General features: G+C 45.1%; 2 protein-coding genes across 2 annotated transcripts in view; one reads left to right on the top strand and one right to left on the bottom strand.

Moving 5' to 3' along the window:
• Nucleotides 1-6,733: 6,733 nt before the first annotated feature.
• APX6 (ascorbate peroxidase 6) overlaps nucleotides 6,734-16,250 on the bottom strand; it is a 41,027-nt gene continuing 31,510 nt past the window's right edge. The window contains exons 5-10 of the mRNA XM_086808053.1: nucleotides 8,191-8,232; nucleotides 8,002-8,102; nucleotides 7,826-7,909; nucleotides 7,597-7,718; nucleotides 7,438-7,507; nucleotides 6,734-7,187 (exon numbers count right to left, since the gene is read on the bottom strand). Of these exons, the coding sequence (XP_086664179.1) occupies nucleotides 7,079-7,187; nucleotides 7,438-7,507; nucleotides 7,597-7,718; nucleotides 7,826-7,909; nucleotides 8,002-8,102; nucleotides 8,191-8,232 (528 nt within the window). The 3' untranslated portion in view covers nucleotides 6,734-7,078. The remainder of the gene's footprint in view (nucleotides 7,188-7,437; nucleotides 7,508-7,596; nucleotides 7,719-7,825; nucleotides 7,910-8,001; nucleotides 8,103-8,190; nucleotides 8,233-16,250) is intronic.
• On the top strand, nucleotides 8,307-11,325 carry LOC147631541 (uncharacterized). Its single transcript, XM_086808054.1, has one exon. The coding sequence runs from the start codon at nucleotides 10,238-10,240 to the stop codon at nucleotides 11,030-11,032; it is 795 nt and encodes a 264-aa protein (XP_086664180.1). The 5' UTR covers nucleotides 8,307-10,237; the 3' UTR covers nucleotides 11,033-11,325.

Raw genomic sequence — 16,250 nt, forward strand, 5'->3', positions numbered from 1 at the left:
GAGTTCAAATGCTTGAGATAACTAATAAAATATCATAATATGTGCTATGATTTACACATAATACATATAGCATGAATATTTGCTTCATTGCATGTAACCTTTATGGTGTAGATGTGCCTAGTGTCATCATGGAAGAGACGGATGCCTCCACCACTTGTAGTTTGGTCCCTCATTAGTTTAGGAGACAAGTATCATTTGGAAACCTTGAGCCCATCTCAGAGATGAATTTTCCACTCTCACCGATGTCTTTTTATGAAAAGGACTCATGCGTTTGCTACCACTAAACATCCCCAAATTGATGGACTTTATGGCCTCACAAACAAGTACAATGATAATCCCCCGATTGAGTGGAGATCCTGAATTGTTTGAAGTGATAAGAGCTCTCCTTAATGGAGAACCCAATGTAGGATTACTACCATTTGCTTAGACATGCATAAGGCGTGTCCCCACTATACAATGGAGACACCTCGAGTTGTGCCTCAATCAACAATCCTAGTGGAATAAGAAAATACCAAATCTATGGATCACAGTAATGGGAGTCTTAGATGGTGGTGCGGGAGTGAGCGCATAATCACCAAGAAACGATGGTGAAAGATGGCCAAGCCACATCTGGAAGTCTCAAACATCACTGTCAAGATGGCTAACAGGACCATCACCAAAAACCTTTGCGATGTTACGAGATTTAAAGATCAAGGTTCTTAAACATACCTTCATTGTTATGGACATTTCTAAACAACTTGAATCACATGAAATGATCTTAGGATGCCCCTACATGAGAGAGGCAAAGATAGTGCATGACTGGTCTAAGAACCATGTCTACCTCCAATTTGATGATTTCATCATCAAATTAAAGTTGATCTTGTGACTGGCCGTGTATATCCTATGGGTAGTGGAGGAGTCATTCAGACACCACCACTCATTTAGCCCCGTTGCAATACTTCTATACTTGTAGAGAAGAGACCGATGTAGGGAAGGACCCACCCTACAAGGATGCGAACAAACAAGCTATTGATCCTGAAGATGATTTAAACTGGATACATATGCTAGCTACAATCGATAGTTGGGAAACCAGAGGATCTACATAGGTTACACCTTATGGTAAGGAGCTCCCCAAGGTTGTGCCATTACAAATGATTTGTGTTCTACCTTCTCATACCGGATTGGTTATAGTGAACTTGAGTCCACATGGGATGACTCTGACACAAGTAGTATGACACAAGTAGTAATAGTGGTGAGGAGTTTGAAACAGAGACCGAAAGTGACACCAACTCCTCAGTTACTACTCTGAGAAAAACAAAACTGACAACATCAAGAGAAACAATGGGAAGTGAAATAAAAACAGCAAGGAGTAGCTCTAAATCTGATACTCAGTCCCAATTTGAAGAAATGGATGAAGCCTCTTAAAACAACAAGGAGCATCTAAGGCAGCTACAATATGTTGGTGCATTTGATGCGCGTCCCAAGTTTCTTGACAACTGGGCAGAGGAATTACAAAAAGTTATGTATTCAACCCTCCCACTCAATTGATAGCCAAAATCAATGTCGGGATAGATGAACCAAAGCTTAATCATTCCGCAAGGCTAAGGAAGAACAAAGACTTGGCCCAAAAAGAGAAAGAAGTGGAAGCTGCAGCTAAGGCAGCTGAAAAAAATTAGGATCTAACACCTAACTTGCACCCTACTCCATAGCACTATAAATCTTTTACAATTGGGGACCAAAAGCTAGTGTTTGATAATGTCTCATGAAAACCAACAAATGAGGTAAAAGGAGTCTATGATGGTCACGCCGAAGTAAAAGCAGAAAACTTGGCTAAACCTGGAAAAGACCCTAAGCCAATCTTCACAGCAAAAGACCTCACTCCGAATTAGGAAGCTGAACTCATTGATCTCCTAAAGGAATACAAGGATTACTTCGCATGGACTTACCATGATATAAAGATAGTACCTGCTAAGGTTATGCAGCACACAATTCCCATGGTATCAAATGCTAAACGTGTCCATCAGCAACCTTATCCAATGAATCCAAAGTATGCTAAAATTGTTAAAGAAGAGATAGACAAGATCATCGAATGTGGATTCATCTATGAGATTGAACATTCGCAATGGGTGAAAGAATGAAAAATTGTGAGTATGTGTCGATCTAAAAGGTTAACATAGTAATAACCAGACGAGATCATTAACCCTTGCCGTATTCAGAACATATACTCGGACGAGTGGTTGGCAAGGAAGCATACAGCTTCTTAGATGCGTATTCGAGATATAACCAAATTTCCATTGCTTTAGAGGATTAAGTTAAAACTTCTTTTGTTAACACAACACGGAGGTTACGCTTAGAGAGTTATACCATAGCAAATGTACCAGCCACATTCCAACGACTTATGAACACGGCCTTTAGAGATTTTCTAAGGAATTTTCTTGAAGCTTTCTTATATGATTTGTGCATTCATTCGTCATGGAAGGAGCATTTATCCTGCTTATGAAAGGTATTTGAACGATGCAAACTTTATTGCCTATCTCTAAACCCATTCAAATGCCAATTATAGGTTAAACATGAAGTTATCTTAGGATATATAGTGTCCAAAAATGAGATTTCCACATATGAGAGTAAACTCAAAATTATCTTGGAATTACTCCCACAAACAAACTACAAGGGATTCCAAAGGTTTATAGGACATGTAGGCTCATGTGAGTCATCCTCTTCTATGCCGAGATTGCACATCCCTTGTACAAGCTTCTCATCATATTTGAGTGGACAGAAGAATGCCAACACGACTATGATACGTTAAAGCAGGCTTTGGCTAGCGCTCCCATATTATGAGTGCCAAACTGGGATGTTATCTTCCATGTACATATTGATGCTTCTAACCTTGCAATTGGATGCGTCCTAGCCCAGCCAGGTGAACATAAACTTGACTATCCCATAAGTTTTGCCAGTTGGCAGTTAAGCGAGGATAAGATATATTATACCACTATGGAGCATGAAGGTTTAGAAATGGTATTGGTATATGCCGTGAAGAAATTCTGGCATTACCTTTTAGCTAATAAATTTATTTTCTATGTTGATCATCAAGCCTTGTTGTACCTTATCAATAAACCTTGTTCCACATGGAGAATCACTAGTAGGTAGTTGTTAATTCTTCTCGAGTTTGATTTTACAGTGGTTGTAAGACCTAGCAAGAAACATGTCATGGCTAATCATCTATCTCATGTACCTAATCTTGTGTGATGCACCACTCCTAACTTGACATAAGCAACATTCTAGATGGCATATAACAATGCCCCATATCTCTATGCATAAGGCTATGCATACCCTTATGCATAGCCTATGCATATCTTATGCATAAGCCCTATGCATAGCCTATGCATTGCTATTGATAGTGTATGCATAGCCTTATGCATACCCTATGAATGGCCTATGCATGGCCTACGCATGACGTATGCATGGCCTATGCATAGGGGCCATAGGCTCTTGACCTAAACCTAATCCCTGACACCCAAGGGTGCAAAAACACAAAGAGAAGAAGCATAAACAAAGAGGTCTTACCTCTTCTAGCCGAATCCGTATGAATCGCTACGTGGCTCTGCTGGAACCCTTGATGGTTGTTCACTTGAATAGACCTACAAAAAATGATCATAATAAATCAAGATGAACATTATAGCTTTAACATGTGGAATGGACATTAACTCTTTGACTAGAAGAGCCCCATTCCATTGTCTTGCTATGTGTGATAGAGCTCATATTAAGACCGAGTGTCCTAATACAATTTATAATTGGATGCCCATGTGGCTACAAACCCTGTTCCTATGGACACATGGTGCAGTAGATGTGGTTTCAAGCATTTGCTCAAAGATTGTCCCTACCATTCTACTCCATCGGTAAGCAGTGGTTTGGGACCAACAATGTCTTTGAACATGTTGAGTGTCTTGTAAGGATAAAAGATTGATTCTATTCTTATACTTGTCAACGTGGTGTTGACATGAACACAAGCTAAGTTGGCTAAAGGGAAGAGGGATAAAACCATTGATGATTTGAAAGTTAAGTTGACACACACACAAGCTAAGTTGGCTAAAGGGAAGAGGGGTAAAACCACTGATGACCTAGAAGCTAGCACTTCCAAAAGTGCAAAAAGAAGAAGAGTGCAAAAAGAAGGGCCAAGCAGAAGAGTATCCAAATAGGGAAAGGGGATGACAAAGTCAAAATCTTGGATGGAATGGATTCCTCTTTTTGGTTTTCTTCCCGATGATGAAACTTTGCGCTACACAAAGAAAGCAATTGAAGGAAGCCTTGAGGTAAACTCTCAAACTCTTCACAAAAAGTAAGCACAATATCCCAACCCTATTGAGGAAAACAAGCACCTTTTGGCAGCTCAAGAGTTGGTTAGGCAAACACAACATGACATTGAGGGGGTGCTAGAACCATTAAAGATCCCTCAACCCTATCCGTGCCAGCAACTCTATCTACCATACCAAAGTCCGACAACGAAGCATTGATTCTACCTGACTCTTAGACTGGATATGTTAGTAAGAGAGAAGATAAAAATAGAAGCTTTGTTGGAAAGGAAGCGTTTCTTGATAATCTGTCTCATAAAACCAAAGAAACATCTCCTCCTACGAAGCGTGAATCTCTTTCCTCTGATTTCTTATCCAAACTCGAAAAACCTTTGGCAACATAATACTCCTCGATCTCCACCGAGGTCTAAACTTCCATCAATCATCGACGCTACTTCACTTTCAGGATCTTTTACAAATGGATTTGACCTAGATTCCTTGATGGGGTCTCTGAAACTCTTCCTCGATATCTTGAAAGTGAAGGTGAGAAAATCAACAGACTCGAAAACCTTGGACCTTTTATAACAAGATCTATACGGTTCTCCAATGAAGCCTTAGCACAAGGAAGAGGTGAGTCACCTAGGGATGTAGAGGAGTTGTAGACGATCTTGTCTACTCCAATCACCATTCCCTTGGGAAAACTTGCTATGTGGAACGGTGTACGAGATTGGTTAAGAGGAAGGATAAAAGCCAAATGTGAAGAGTTGGATGATGGAGGAGGAGATTTTGAAATTGATAGTGATGAGTGTATTCAAGAAGTTCTAATTAACAAGCTTGGAGACTACCAATATTATGAAGGTAGAGGATATGAATGCAACCATTCCCATTTCTTAAAAGGGATATCAAATTTCAGCCATCCTTGATGATGGAGTGGGAGTGACTATTGCAAATAAAGTTTGTTGGTTGAAGTGGAGAAAACCTGCCCTTGAACCCACACGAGTATCTGTCAAGATGGCTGATGGAACACTAGAAAGACCATTTGAAAAAGTCAACAAAATACGCATGGAAATATGTGGAATTACCTTTGAACACACCTTTGTTATTATGGATTTCCATATGCCTACAAACTATGATGTTATCCTAGGTAAGCCATTCATTCATGAGACAGTTGATGATCCGTGATTGCGGAACCAACAACATTTACTTGAGAAAGAATGAGCAAATGATGAAGGTCAGAGATGACTCACATGCAGAAAATAAAGAAGAGCAAACAGCAAAGATGATGAGGAACAGGAAACAGTAGAAGCAAACCTCACGAACAGCAAACTTTTATCCTCAATACCTCCTTCACGAACTTGTTGGCAAACAAGAAGCGTCTTACAAAGAACTTGAATTTCTCCAAAAAAAGAGAGAAAAAAAGGAGTTTTGAGTTTCTTGTATATTGTTTATTCTTGCGCTATGATGAGGTTTTACTAGGGATCTTCTCAAACAATGGACGTGATGAATATGATGCAGAGGCGGTCAACCCCCCCACATCCCCCATGGAAGCGAACCACAAACTAAAAAAATGAAACAAGGCTTCTTACAAGTCAGATTCCATGGGATCTTTTCAGTGATGAACTTTAAGGCTTTCACAGATCAGCCTGCCAATACAATCAAGAACTCTTATACTAAGGAAATTTGATGTAAAAGCAAGCCCAAAACCCCAGCTACTAAGTGCATAGTTGTTTCTCGTATCGATACGAATGGGTTCGTCCCGTACGATTCGTACGGTACGATACTGTACGATATATTGTACAGTACTAGGTTTTTTTTTTTTTGGGTCCCCCCCCCCAATTTTTTTTTCCTTGAAAAAAAAAATTCCAAATGCTTAAAAAAAATATAGAAACCCTGCTTATTAACGAAGATCCCAAATGCTCGCAATACTTCGCAACTTTCGTGTCCACTCAATATTCCATATGGGGTTGTTGAGAGACCTAAAAAATCTGGCGAGGTAGACTGGTAGTGTACACTTGATTGGTAGGATGAGAGAATCTTGCTACGTCACTTGGAGATCCCTCGTATAGGTAGGCTAGACAATTAGATTCTCAAGTTATGTACGAGGGAGAAGATTTGGACATGGCCATTTTGATCTAGAGGGGAGTCCCTAAACTTATCACCCTAGATGCACTGCTCATATTTGTGCAAGGACGGTCCCTTAGTCATAAACGCTACAGTGGGAGACCTTTGGTATTGCATTATCCATCCAGGTTCTTTTTTGGAGACAATCGGGAGATCCAACTGGGAGAGACACATATCCATGTTATGGTTCCTCAAGCACTGTAGACTCCTCCCCCCTCAACCTTCCCTCACATTCAAGCATGAAGCTCCATAGGTTGTAAGTGTAAAAAATAAACACCGTATTTTATCGTACGGTATCCGAAAATTTCCCATACGATATCGTATCGTACGGTATTGTATTTTCGTACCGTGACAACCATGACTAAGTGCAACCAAATTTTATCTAATACGCTCAAGTAAACATGCTGATGGAGAGAGTCCGAAGCACAAGCCCACTCACATGCTTATACATGGGCGAGCACATGTGTATCATTTTTTGTATAGATACTTATGCTGTATGCCACCCGATAAGGAAGGCAAAGTAGAAGCACACAATGCATGCTTGAGAATGAGTTCTAATCAACTCTATAATTCCGTGAACTTTGTTAAAAATGCATGGCGACAACTAGTCAGACAAATCAATAATAATTCAGCTATTGAGCATGAGATATGGTGAAGTACATGGGGCTTTACACATGTAGTATCTTGCTTCAAACAGCTTCTGCTCTCCACTTGGCACCAGAATTTACGAGCTTTACATAGGCTGCACTAAAGTCTTCAAAGAACTTTGATTGATCATTGGCATAATAATTTACCCACCTGTAAACAAAACAAAGGCAATAAGTCAAACAAGAAAGTTGGGCAGCACTGAGCTACACAGTCAGATAATGAGGAGGCACAAGGACATCAACCACGGCATGCCTTGGATGCTCTATGAATCTCCTATCAATGGTTTTATACATCCTTATTGTTGGTCTGCTAGGCCATTTCCGCCTCTTGCAGATGCACATTATAAATTAAAGTGCCTAAAAAGCCAAGGCAGTTGAACATAACGGCAGGAAAATCAAACCTCAAGCATTCCTCGTCATCCACTAATGTCCGGTCAGAGGGAAGTCCAGTCATTGAGCCCACTTCATTACCTGCAAAAAAGCAGCAGCAGGTTTAACTCATGACATGGTTGAGAGTTTTCTCCAAAACACCTGCCCACTTTACAATACAAGTTACGCACCCATCTGAGTCCACGGCTTCTGTAAGAGAACTTTAAAATACGAGTTGTCAAAGACCAAGGGGTTTCCAAAACCCTTGCTCCCAAGAGTGTGAGCTCCAGACAACACAACCAACTCGCTAGTCCTGTCAATTTTCCCGATTCCACTTTTTCATTCTTGAACGCATCATAATGAGAACAAAATAAACTCATTACTTTTCACACTTCATACACCAAAGTCCTCTTGTATTACGTGAATCCTTTTCTCAAGAAGCTGCTCTTCAGGCTGGAAGCATTCAAAGTCTCTGCAGGGAGCTCTCCCTCAGGATCAGGAGTGCTGTCAGACAAAAAGAGCCACAACATCAAAAAAACAGCTCAAATTGATATCACAATGGGTTTGGCACATTGCGAAAACATCTCCGATCTTACACAGCATCCAACCGGCCCAACTTGATAGGAATATTCGGCCCACCACATATTGCTACAGCTTCAACCCCAGCCACTGCTATAAGATCTGCCCACGAAACTGCCTAGACCAACAAATCAACACCATTACAGATTAAATTTTGAGTTGTAGAAACATTTCTTTGAAACACATTGTTGGTTGCTAGTGCAGACCTGCAGTGACGAATCCAATGAAGTCTTCACTGTATCCAGAATCTGTAGACAAACTATACAATAAATTACAATGTAGGGCACGCCAGGCAACACAAACCTCTCTCTCTCTCTCTCTCTCTCTCTCTCTCTCTCTCTCTCTCTCTCTACCACTTACTAGAGTTGGGAGCTAGGCATCGTCTCGTTATTTATAACGGGATGCTACAGTGGCCGGGATCAGGAGGGCTGACATGCTTCCCACATGGGGGTCATACACGGACCGGAGGCACGGTGGTGGACTACATTATGGGATCTTTGGAGGCATCACAGCTTGTCACCTCATTCTCCATCCCACCTCGTCCTATTGGGGCAGATCATACATACTTGGCATTTTCACTAGCCGGATCACCAGTATCACCAGCCCCCCACATACCGACGCCACACACTACCATCTACTTCACACATGACATGGCAAACATATACACTGGCAGAGTAGAGGATGGGCTCCTACTCATGGATCCCCTGGCACCTATGGATACTATTACAGCCCAGCTGGCATCACTCCTACACACGGCTGCATTACAGAGCTTCCCACATCGTGTCCACTCAGGAGAGCCTGCGAGATCTAGGACTATGCCACCCAGAATAGATGGTATGATGACGAGTGCAGAGCCCTATACTCACGGCTCCGCATACAGCGAGCCTTGGGAGCCATCACAGAGCAGGAGTCGAGGAGAGAGATGAGGAGACTTACTCGCCGCAAAAGGCGGGCCTTTGCAGAGATACAGGAGCTAGAGATCTTTCATTTCTTCATGAGTAGAGATAGCCCTATCTCATGGCGGCACTTCAGAGAGCCCCGGACACCGACACCCATTGCAGACCCACAGACATGGCACACATATGCAGAGGGCCTATACCACGCCCCATAGCAGCCATCTATACCTCAGCCACAGGAGCCTCGACCTACCACAGCTAGCTTCTTTACCCACTCGATGGTAAAGGAAGCTATCCGCCGCCTACAGCATGGACGGGCCGCCGACCATATGGGCCTACAGGGTGAGCATCTCATATATGCACTTGCACACCTGTTTAACAGGGCACTAGCAGAGGGTTTGCCTGCGGAGTGGACAATGCACACCATTGTGCCGATCCACAAAATAGGGGATATGCTCGATCCGAGCAACTACAGGATGGTTATGGTTGGCCACGTGTTGGCCAAACTCTATGGTGCAGTGTTGGAGCAAGAGCTTAGCTTATACGCTGAGCGAGCAGGTTTACGCTCATCAGGGCAGGCAGGCTTCAGGAGAGCTTTCTCTACCACTGACCATGTATTCACTTTGAGATGTATGATTGATCAGGCCAGAGTGAGGAAGAGAAAGCTCTATTGCTGCTTTGTGGATTTCCGCAAGGCATTTGACACAGTACTACGAGAGAGGCTCTTTCAGCGCTTGCAGTCTCTTGGCATACCAGCAGATATGACATGGGGCATCTATGCATTATATGAGTAGGTTTTTGGGCGAGTCAGATGCCCAGGAGGTATGTCCGAGACTATTGCTAGCACCATTGGTGTGAAGCAAGGATACCCACTTTCCCCCACGCTATTTGGGTTATACATTGATGAGGTGGCTGACTTCATTACACGGGGAGGCGGAGATGGAGTTGATCTAGCAGGTACCTCAGTACATATTATGCTTTATGCTGATGATATTGTATTAGTGTCTGAGTCTCCAGGAGGTCTACAGCAGCATCTACATGCACTCGATGATTTCTCCACACAGAGGGGTCTTACTGTGAATCTTGGGAAAACCAAGGTTATGATCTTTCATACATCGAGACAGGGCAGGAGTCAACTGACATTCACTCTCGCAGGACGCCAGGTGGAGGTGGTGACATCATACGTGTACCTAGGGGTTACCTTCTCTGCAGCAGCCAGAGCCAAATTGACACGGGGATATGCAGCATTGGCTATGCTAGAGAGACAGTGCCACCAGGCACATTTTCAGGAACCCCGGACGAAAGGGTGGCTTTTTTACACATTAGTCACACTGGCACTGATGTATGGAGCAGCGGTATGGGCGCTAGGACTTGCTACCCATTGGTGGACACAGATAGAGTTTTTGACAAAGTCAAGAAGCTTGAAGCGCGGATAGCAGCCCAAGATGCAGAGATCGCAAATCTCAAGAAGGAGATAGAAGAAGCACGTGCTCAACATAAGCTCGAGGAAGGTGAAATTCAGCCCGTCATGATGGAGGAGCTGAACACCATCAAGGCCCAAGTGAGAACACTTCAAGAGGGGGAAGAAAAGAAGGCCCGGGAGACCTCCTCGTGGGTGGAGGTGCTCACGAAGACGCAAAAGCAAGTAGATGAAGCGGAGAAATGGATAGAAGTGGTCAAGAAAGGTAAGAACAAGGAGGCCGAAAGCACATCTACCTCGAAGATTATCAACCTAACCATTGAGGAGGAACAAAGAAGAAAGACAAGGGAACTTCATGTGCGGATCACGGCGGGTCTTAAGGACGGTGACAATGTAGAGGAGGAAGCCAAAGATTTATACACACGCATGGGCATTTCGAGGCCTACACACCCGGGGGCTTGGAGAGTGGGCAAGAAAGACAAGAATGGAGGAGAGAGCTCGAAGGAGAGAGCTCTCATTTTACGCTTTCCCACCTTGGAGGCCAAGAAGGATTTCTTGGCCAAGCGCTCCGCCCTTAAGAAAACGGGCATCTTTTTAGGAGATGACCTCACCTTGGCACAGCTAGCACATATGAGGGAGTGCATGCCGGAGATTAGGGCAGCCAGAGAAAAAGGGAAGCTAGCATTTTACAGAGGAGGCAGAGTGGTGATACTAGAGAGACGCACCACTTGACGGTGTGAGACCTATGGGACCAGTCTGAGACTTGCAGTATGGAACTGCAACGGAGCATTGAGACTCGAATGTGGGGGCCTTTGAGGACAGCTTCAGAGATAGGGACATCATCTTCTACTCGGAGACACATCAGGCCCCAGGCAGCACATTACCGAGAGTGTCGGGATACAGATGGGAGACGACTTGTAGACAGGAGGCCCGTTCGAAGCATGGTGGTCGCGGATCTGGAGGAGTTGCAGTTCTTTTTAGAGAGGAGCTTCAGCCACTCATCCATGTTATGTGCCGTGATGAGAGTGCGAGGTACATGTGGGTCAGAGTGAGGGCAGATGAGGGTAGACCCCTATACATTGTTATATGTTACTTTCCACCCTGCACATCTCATTATGCAATGCCCAAGGGGCAATCTCCATATATGATTCTAGATGAGGACATATGGGAGTTCTCCAGGGAGGGAGATGTTATCATACTTGGGGACTTTAATGCTCGAACGGCTCAGTAAAACAGACCTCCTTCTTTGACACTTCCGAGGAGATGTTGAGAGAGATAGATGTGGAGGAGATGTGTTTGACCCGGAGATCACAGGATGAGGTGGAGTGTACTGAGTATGGGAGATACCTCTTGGAGATGGGGACTGCACATGGGCTGGCCATTTTAAATGGCCTAGAGAGGTATCCACTTGCCAGTGGCTTTACTTGCTTTCCACACAGACATGGGGCCAGCACAGTGGATTATGTTTTAGCCTCGCCAACCTTCATCCCGAGTATCCAGGATTTTGCGATTGGCCCCAAGCCCATCGGAGTTACGGTGGATCATGCACTTCTCTCCTTTACGGTGGATTTCCACCACAGTACATGCCAGGTTGGGCAGTCCTCCTATCACCCGAGATATACCTTTTGTAGAGAGACTGACGGAGTATACACTGCAGAGATCTACAGCTTGTTGAGTGCAAAGGATCCACAGAGGCCATTAGCAGAGCTCACACAGATCCTGACTGAGAATTTACATTCAACTGCAGCGACGGCCTTCCCACACACGCAGCCCACAGTACGACCACATCTTGGGAGCATGCCCCAGAATAGTTGGTATGATGATGACTGTAGGGGGCTCAGAGCCCGGCTACAGAGAGAGGTGGCCACAGGTGTTACTACATATAGACAGTCACGCATCATCTTCCTATGCCTCATTCAACGGAAGAAGAAAGCATTCTTAGCTCGGCTGGAGAGAGACATGTATCAGCTGTTTTTGAGTCAGGATTCTGGGGAGGCCTGGAGATTGCTTAGAGAGCACCCCCCGCCTCCGGCCATTATGCCTCCAGATACATGGGGCGAGTATGCACCCTCCCTCTACACAGTACCAGAGCAGCCACCACTACCGAACCCTCTAGAGCCTTGTCCACCCACTTCTACCTTCTTCACAGCAGAGATGGTGAGGAGGGCCATCAACAGATTGCATACAGGGAGGACACAGGATCATGAGGGCCTTGTAGCCGAGCATTTCATACATGCTAGAGATATGACTGCAGACTTGCTAGCTCTCATGTTTAATAGAGCCATGTAAGAGGGGTTTCCTGAGACTTGGAGTACTTCCATGATTGTGCCGATACTCAACAAGTCAGGAGATCCGAGCCTGCCGACTAACTACCGCACCATTATGATTGGTCACTCAAGCTATATGCCTCTATTCTTGAGCAGGAGTTGAGCAGATGGGCAGAGAGACAAGGGGTCCGAGCTCAAGGACAGGCCGGTTTCAGGAGGAGATTCTCTACTTTGGATCATATCTTTACCCTCAGGGCTATCATTGAGGAGGGCAGAGCACATGGGAGGAGGATCTATTGTGGCTTTGTGGATTTCCGCAAGGCCTTTGACACAGTGCCCAGAGCTAGACTGATGCGCAGGCTGCAAGACTTGGGGATTCCATGTGAGCTCATTTGGGGTATTATGGCACTTTATGAGACAGTAGTTGGTGTCACAAACCCCTATATTCTAGGGACATGCGGATGCGTGTCAGGCCTAGAAACATGCGGATGCATGTATGTATTATACCTGGGCATGTGTATGGATCATATGAGTGGATGCATATGAGTCCAAGGACATGGCAGGACATTTGTGGACTTTCGGGCGGTGCCCGTGTGGATTCCGGCCATGCACACATGGTGTGTTATGATGGCAGGCGGAATATTTTTAAGTACAAGAATGATGATAGGTGGTTCTCCAAGTTTACATGTGCACAATGCATAAATGATGCATGCCATAATTTTATTTTACTTTGTGTGACATTGTCTTGCTGCCTAGACAATGCTTGTTATTTTGGCTTGTGAAGCCCGAGGGACCGGGGACGCCCGGGCACCTTGTGGACACGTGTGTGCACTCCTGTTTGGGCCTAAAACTGTGGGCTTATGGGTTTTGCAGGTGGTAAGTGCGTCCACACTCAATTTACAGCTTATTTCATTTACTACTAAAGTTTATTGGTTTGCAGGTCCACACTCATTAATAAGTGGCCGGACAACTTATAATGCGTTCGCATTTGGTTGGACCAAAATTAATGAAGTCCGGACAGCTTATGGCCATTTCCCATTTGGTTGGACCTAAACTTATACAAATAGGACAAATGGAGCAATATGGGCTGGACACCTACCTGGACACCTGGGGACACATGTCAGCCAGTATGTGTACCCACCAGGCCCCTTTGGTGGCACTGGAAAAAGGCGCCTCCCTCAAGAGGCCTTTTGGGCTGTTTTATTTATTATTCAACACATTGGAGAGCTGGTTGGAGCTTTGGGAGTTGCTACAGGGCTGGTTGCTTGCTTCCCGGATTCACACAAGCTTGGACAACGATCCCCACACTCTTCTAAAGGGCTGGTTGGTAAATTTCAGACCTGCAATTTCTGGTTATTGCGAGTTTTGGGCTGGTTACAGGTGTCCAAAGTCAACTTGGACAGTACAGGACAGCTCTAGGGACCTCCACAGGGCTATAGGACCCCTTACAGGTGGATTTCTCGCGATAGAAAGTTGCTGTTTTGGACTGGTTATTGCACAAAACAGGCCGGACAGCAATGGAATATGTGAGCATGGATGTGTCTCAAGGATTCCTGGTATAACAGGTGCTTAGGGCAAGCATTGGGGACACTTGCTCGCAGAGAACACAGGTTTCTGGATCAGTTTCTCGCGTGGAAACAGGGCCTAAAGATCCATTTACATCTTGTGCAGGGCGGAGTACCTGTGAGGATTGTGATACTCTTGTGCAGGGCGGATGTACCTGTGAAGAGGCTTGTGCAGGGCGGATGTACCTGTGTGTAGGGCGGATGTACCTACAGATTCTCTTGTTTGAAATGTATTCATTCATGATGTATTTGGAAGAATCAGGTGCAGGCTGGTGGTGAATCCCCAGGCACCCGTAAACTTGTACTTTGCAGACTCTTTTGGTAATATAACCTAAAGGGGGGGGGTCAGCCTATCATCGGCCCCTTTATGTGGTGTACTGTCATTTTCAGCTTTGTGGTTGTAATGCTCAAGTGTTAAGTGCTCGAAATCTTGTTCACATCTATATGATTCCAATACACGCGTCCGCCTCCCGTTACAGTTGGGTAGGTGCGGACTTAAGAGGGTCTCTCCCATCCAGTACACTATAGGGGTGAAACAGGGCTGCCCGCTCTCTCCGACTCTATTTGGACTATGCATTGATGAGATCTCTGATTATATTGGGACACGAGGGGACAGAGGAGGCCAGTTGGCTGGCACTTGGATACCTCTGCTCTTATATGCTGATGATATTGTACTCATAGCAGACTCACCAGAGGGTATGCAGAGGCACTTGGATACTTTACATGCTTATGCACAGGACAGTGGGCTCTCAGTTTACCTTGGTAAGACCAAGGTTATGGTGTTTAATACTACAGCTCAGTGGGTCTGGAGATCAGCGCCTATTTTCACATATGGACAGGAGACAGTGGAGTATGTTGACTCATACACATATCTTGGAGTGGTGTTCACTGGGCCCACATTTTCCATGAGGGGGGCAGCAGAGGCCAGATTGACTAGAGAATATGCAGCACTAGGAGGTCTAGAGAGAATGTGCTCACAGGTACAGTTTCAGGAGCCATGCACTAAGCTGTGGCTTTTTGACACGCTGGTCACATCGGCTATGCTATATGGAGTACAGATCTAGGGGCCTAGCCTAGATCGTCACAGTCGATCAGGACGCACATACGATGGATGGAGATTGATGGAGAGACCACTTGTGTCCATGATCTTCAGGATGATTTGGGCCAAGGCCTCGATACCCCATGAGATTATCAGAGCCGAGATGGGAGCACCACCGATCGTAGTTGAGGCTCTTGCCAGATCAGTGTCCTTCGTTCATAACACCTGGGAGCTTCCCCGACACCGGTATGCACGACTTGCTTTAGAGTCCTCTCATCAGCTAGTCATGGAGGGAGACACTTCATGTTGGTATGCGCAGATAGCATCCTGGTTTGAGCTCCATGGGTTCAGTTTAGACAGACTTCCACCCTTCCAGTACTCTTTGGAGGCACCCTCTCTCACCTTGACACATTCTGAGATTAGTAGTCATCAGACAGGACCTCATTCAGTTGGACACTAGGAGGACATGGCTAGAGCCCTCACAGGAGTTGGGGACAAACATGGATTTCTATAGAGACCATCTTCTCCGCACCACTGAGGATGGCTTTATACTTAGACCGAGCTACATGGATACCCATCTGTCTCATGGATTGAGGTGCGCCATTGGGTGGGCAGATCCGCACCTCTTCACATCAGCTAGAGATAGAGACAGGCAGATTTAGAGGCATACCTCCAGGGGACAAGATTTGTCAGATTTGTTGGATAGAGCCACAGACGAAGGAGCACTACATCTGTCGCTGCACAGCATATTATGAGATTCGAGGGCGCTACCATTGCCTTTTTAGAGAGGGATTTGGACCACTGGCTAGAGTCATGGACTATTGTGATCAGCGATGCTTGGGTTTTTATCTCCTGGAGATCCGCATGCTCAAAGAGTCCATTATCAAGAGCAGACGCCCGACGTGCACGAAGTCCACACAGAGACAGATTACTGACTTCTTTAGAGGGACTACCCGGGAGGACATAGCCGACAGCCCAGCAGTGGGCACCCCGTGGGACTCTAGTTGAGAGAGCTATCCAGTTGGGCAGATCCAGACGCCCCAGGGTTTGCGGTTCCTCACATTGGAGACGGTGCCTAC

Source organism: Cibotium barometz, chromosome 14 (assembly GCF_041138505.1).
Source record: "Cibotium barometz isolate CiBa-2024 chromosome 14, ASM4113850v1, whole genome shotgun sequence".
Lineage (NCBI taxonomy): Eukaryota > Viridiplantae > Streptophyta > Polypodiopsida > Cyatheales > Cibotiaceae > Cibotium > Cibotium barometz.

What these genes read in the sequence shown, in the direction of transcription:
- LOC147631541 (XM_086808054.1), top strand. Translation starts at nt 10,238, where the DNA reads ATGGGCGCTAGGACTTGCTACCCATTGGTGGACACAGATAGAGTTTTT.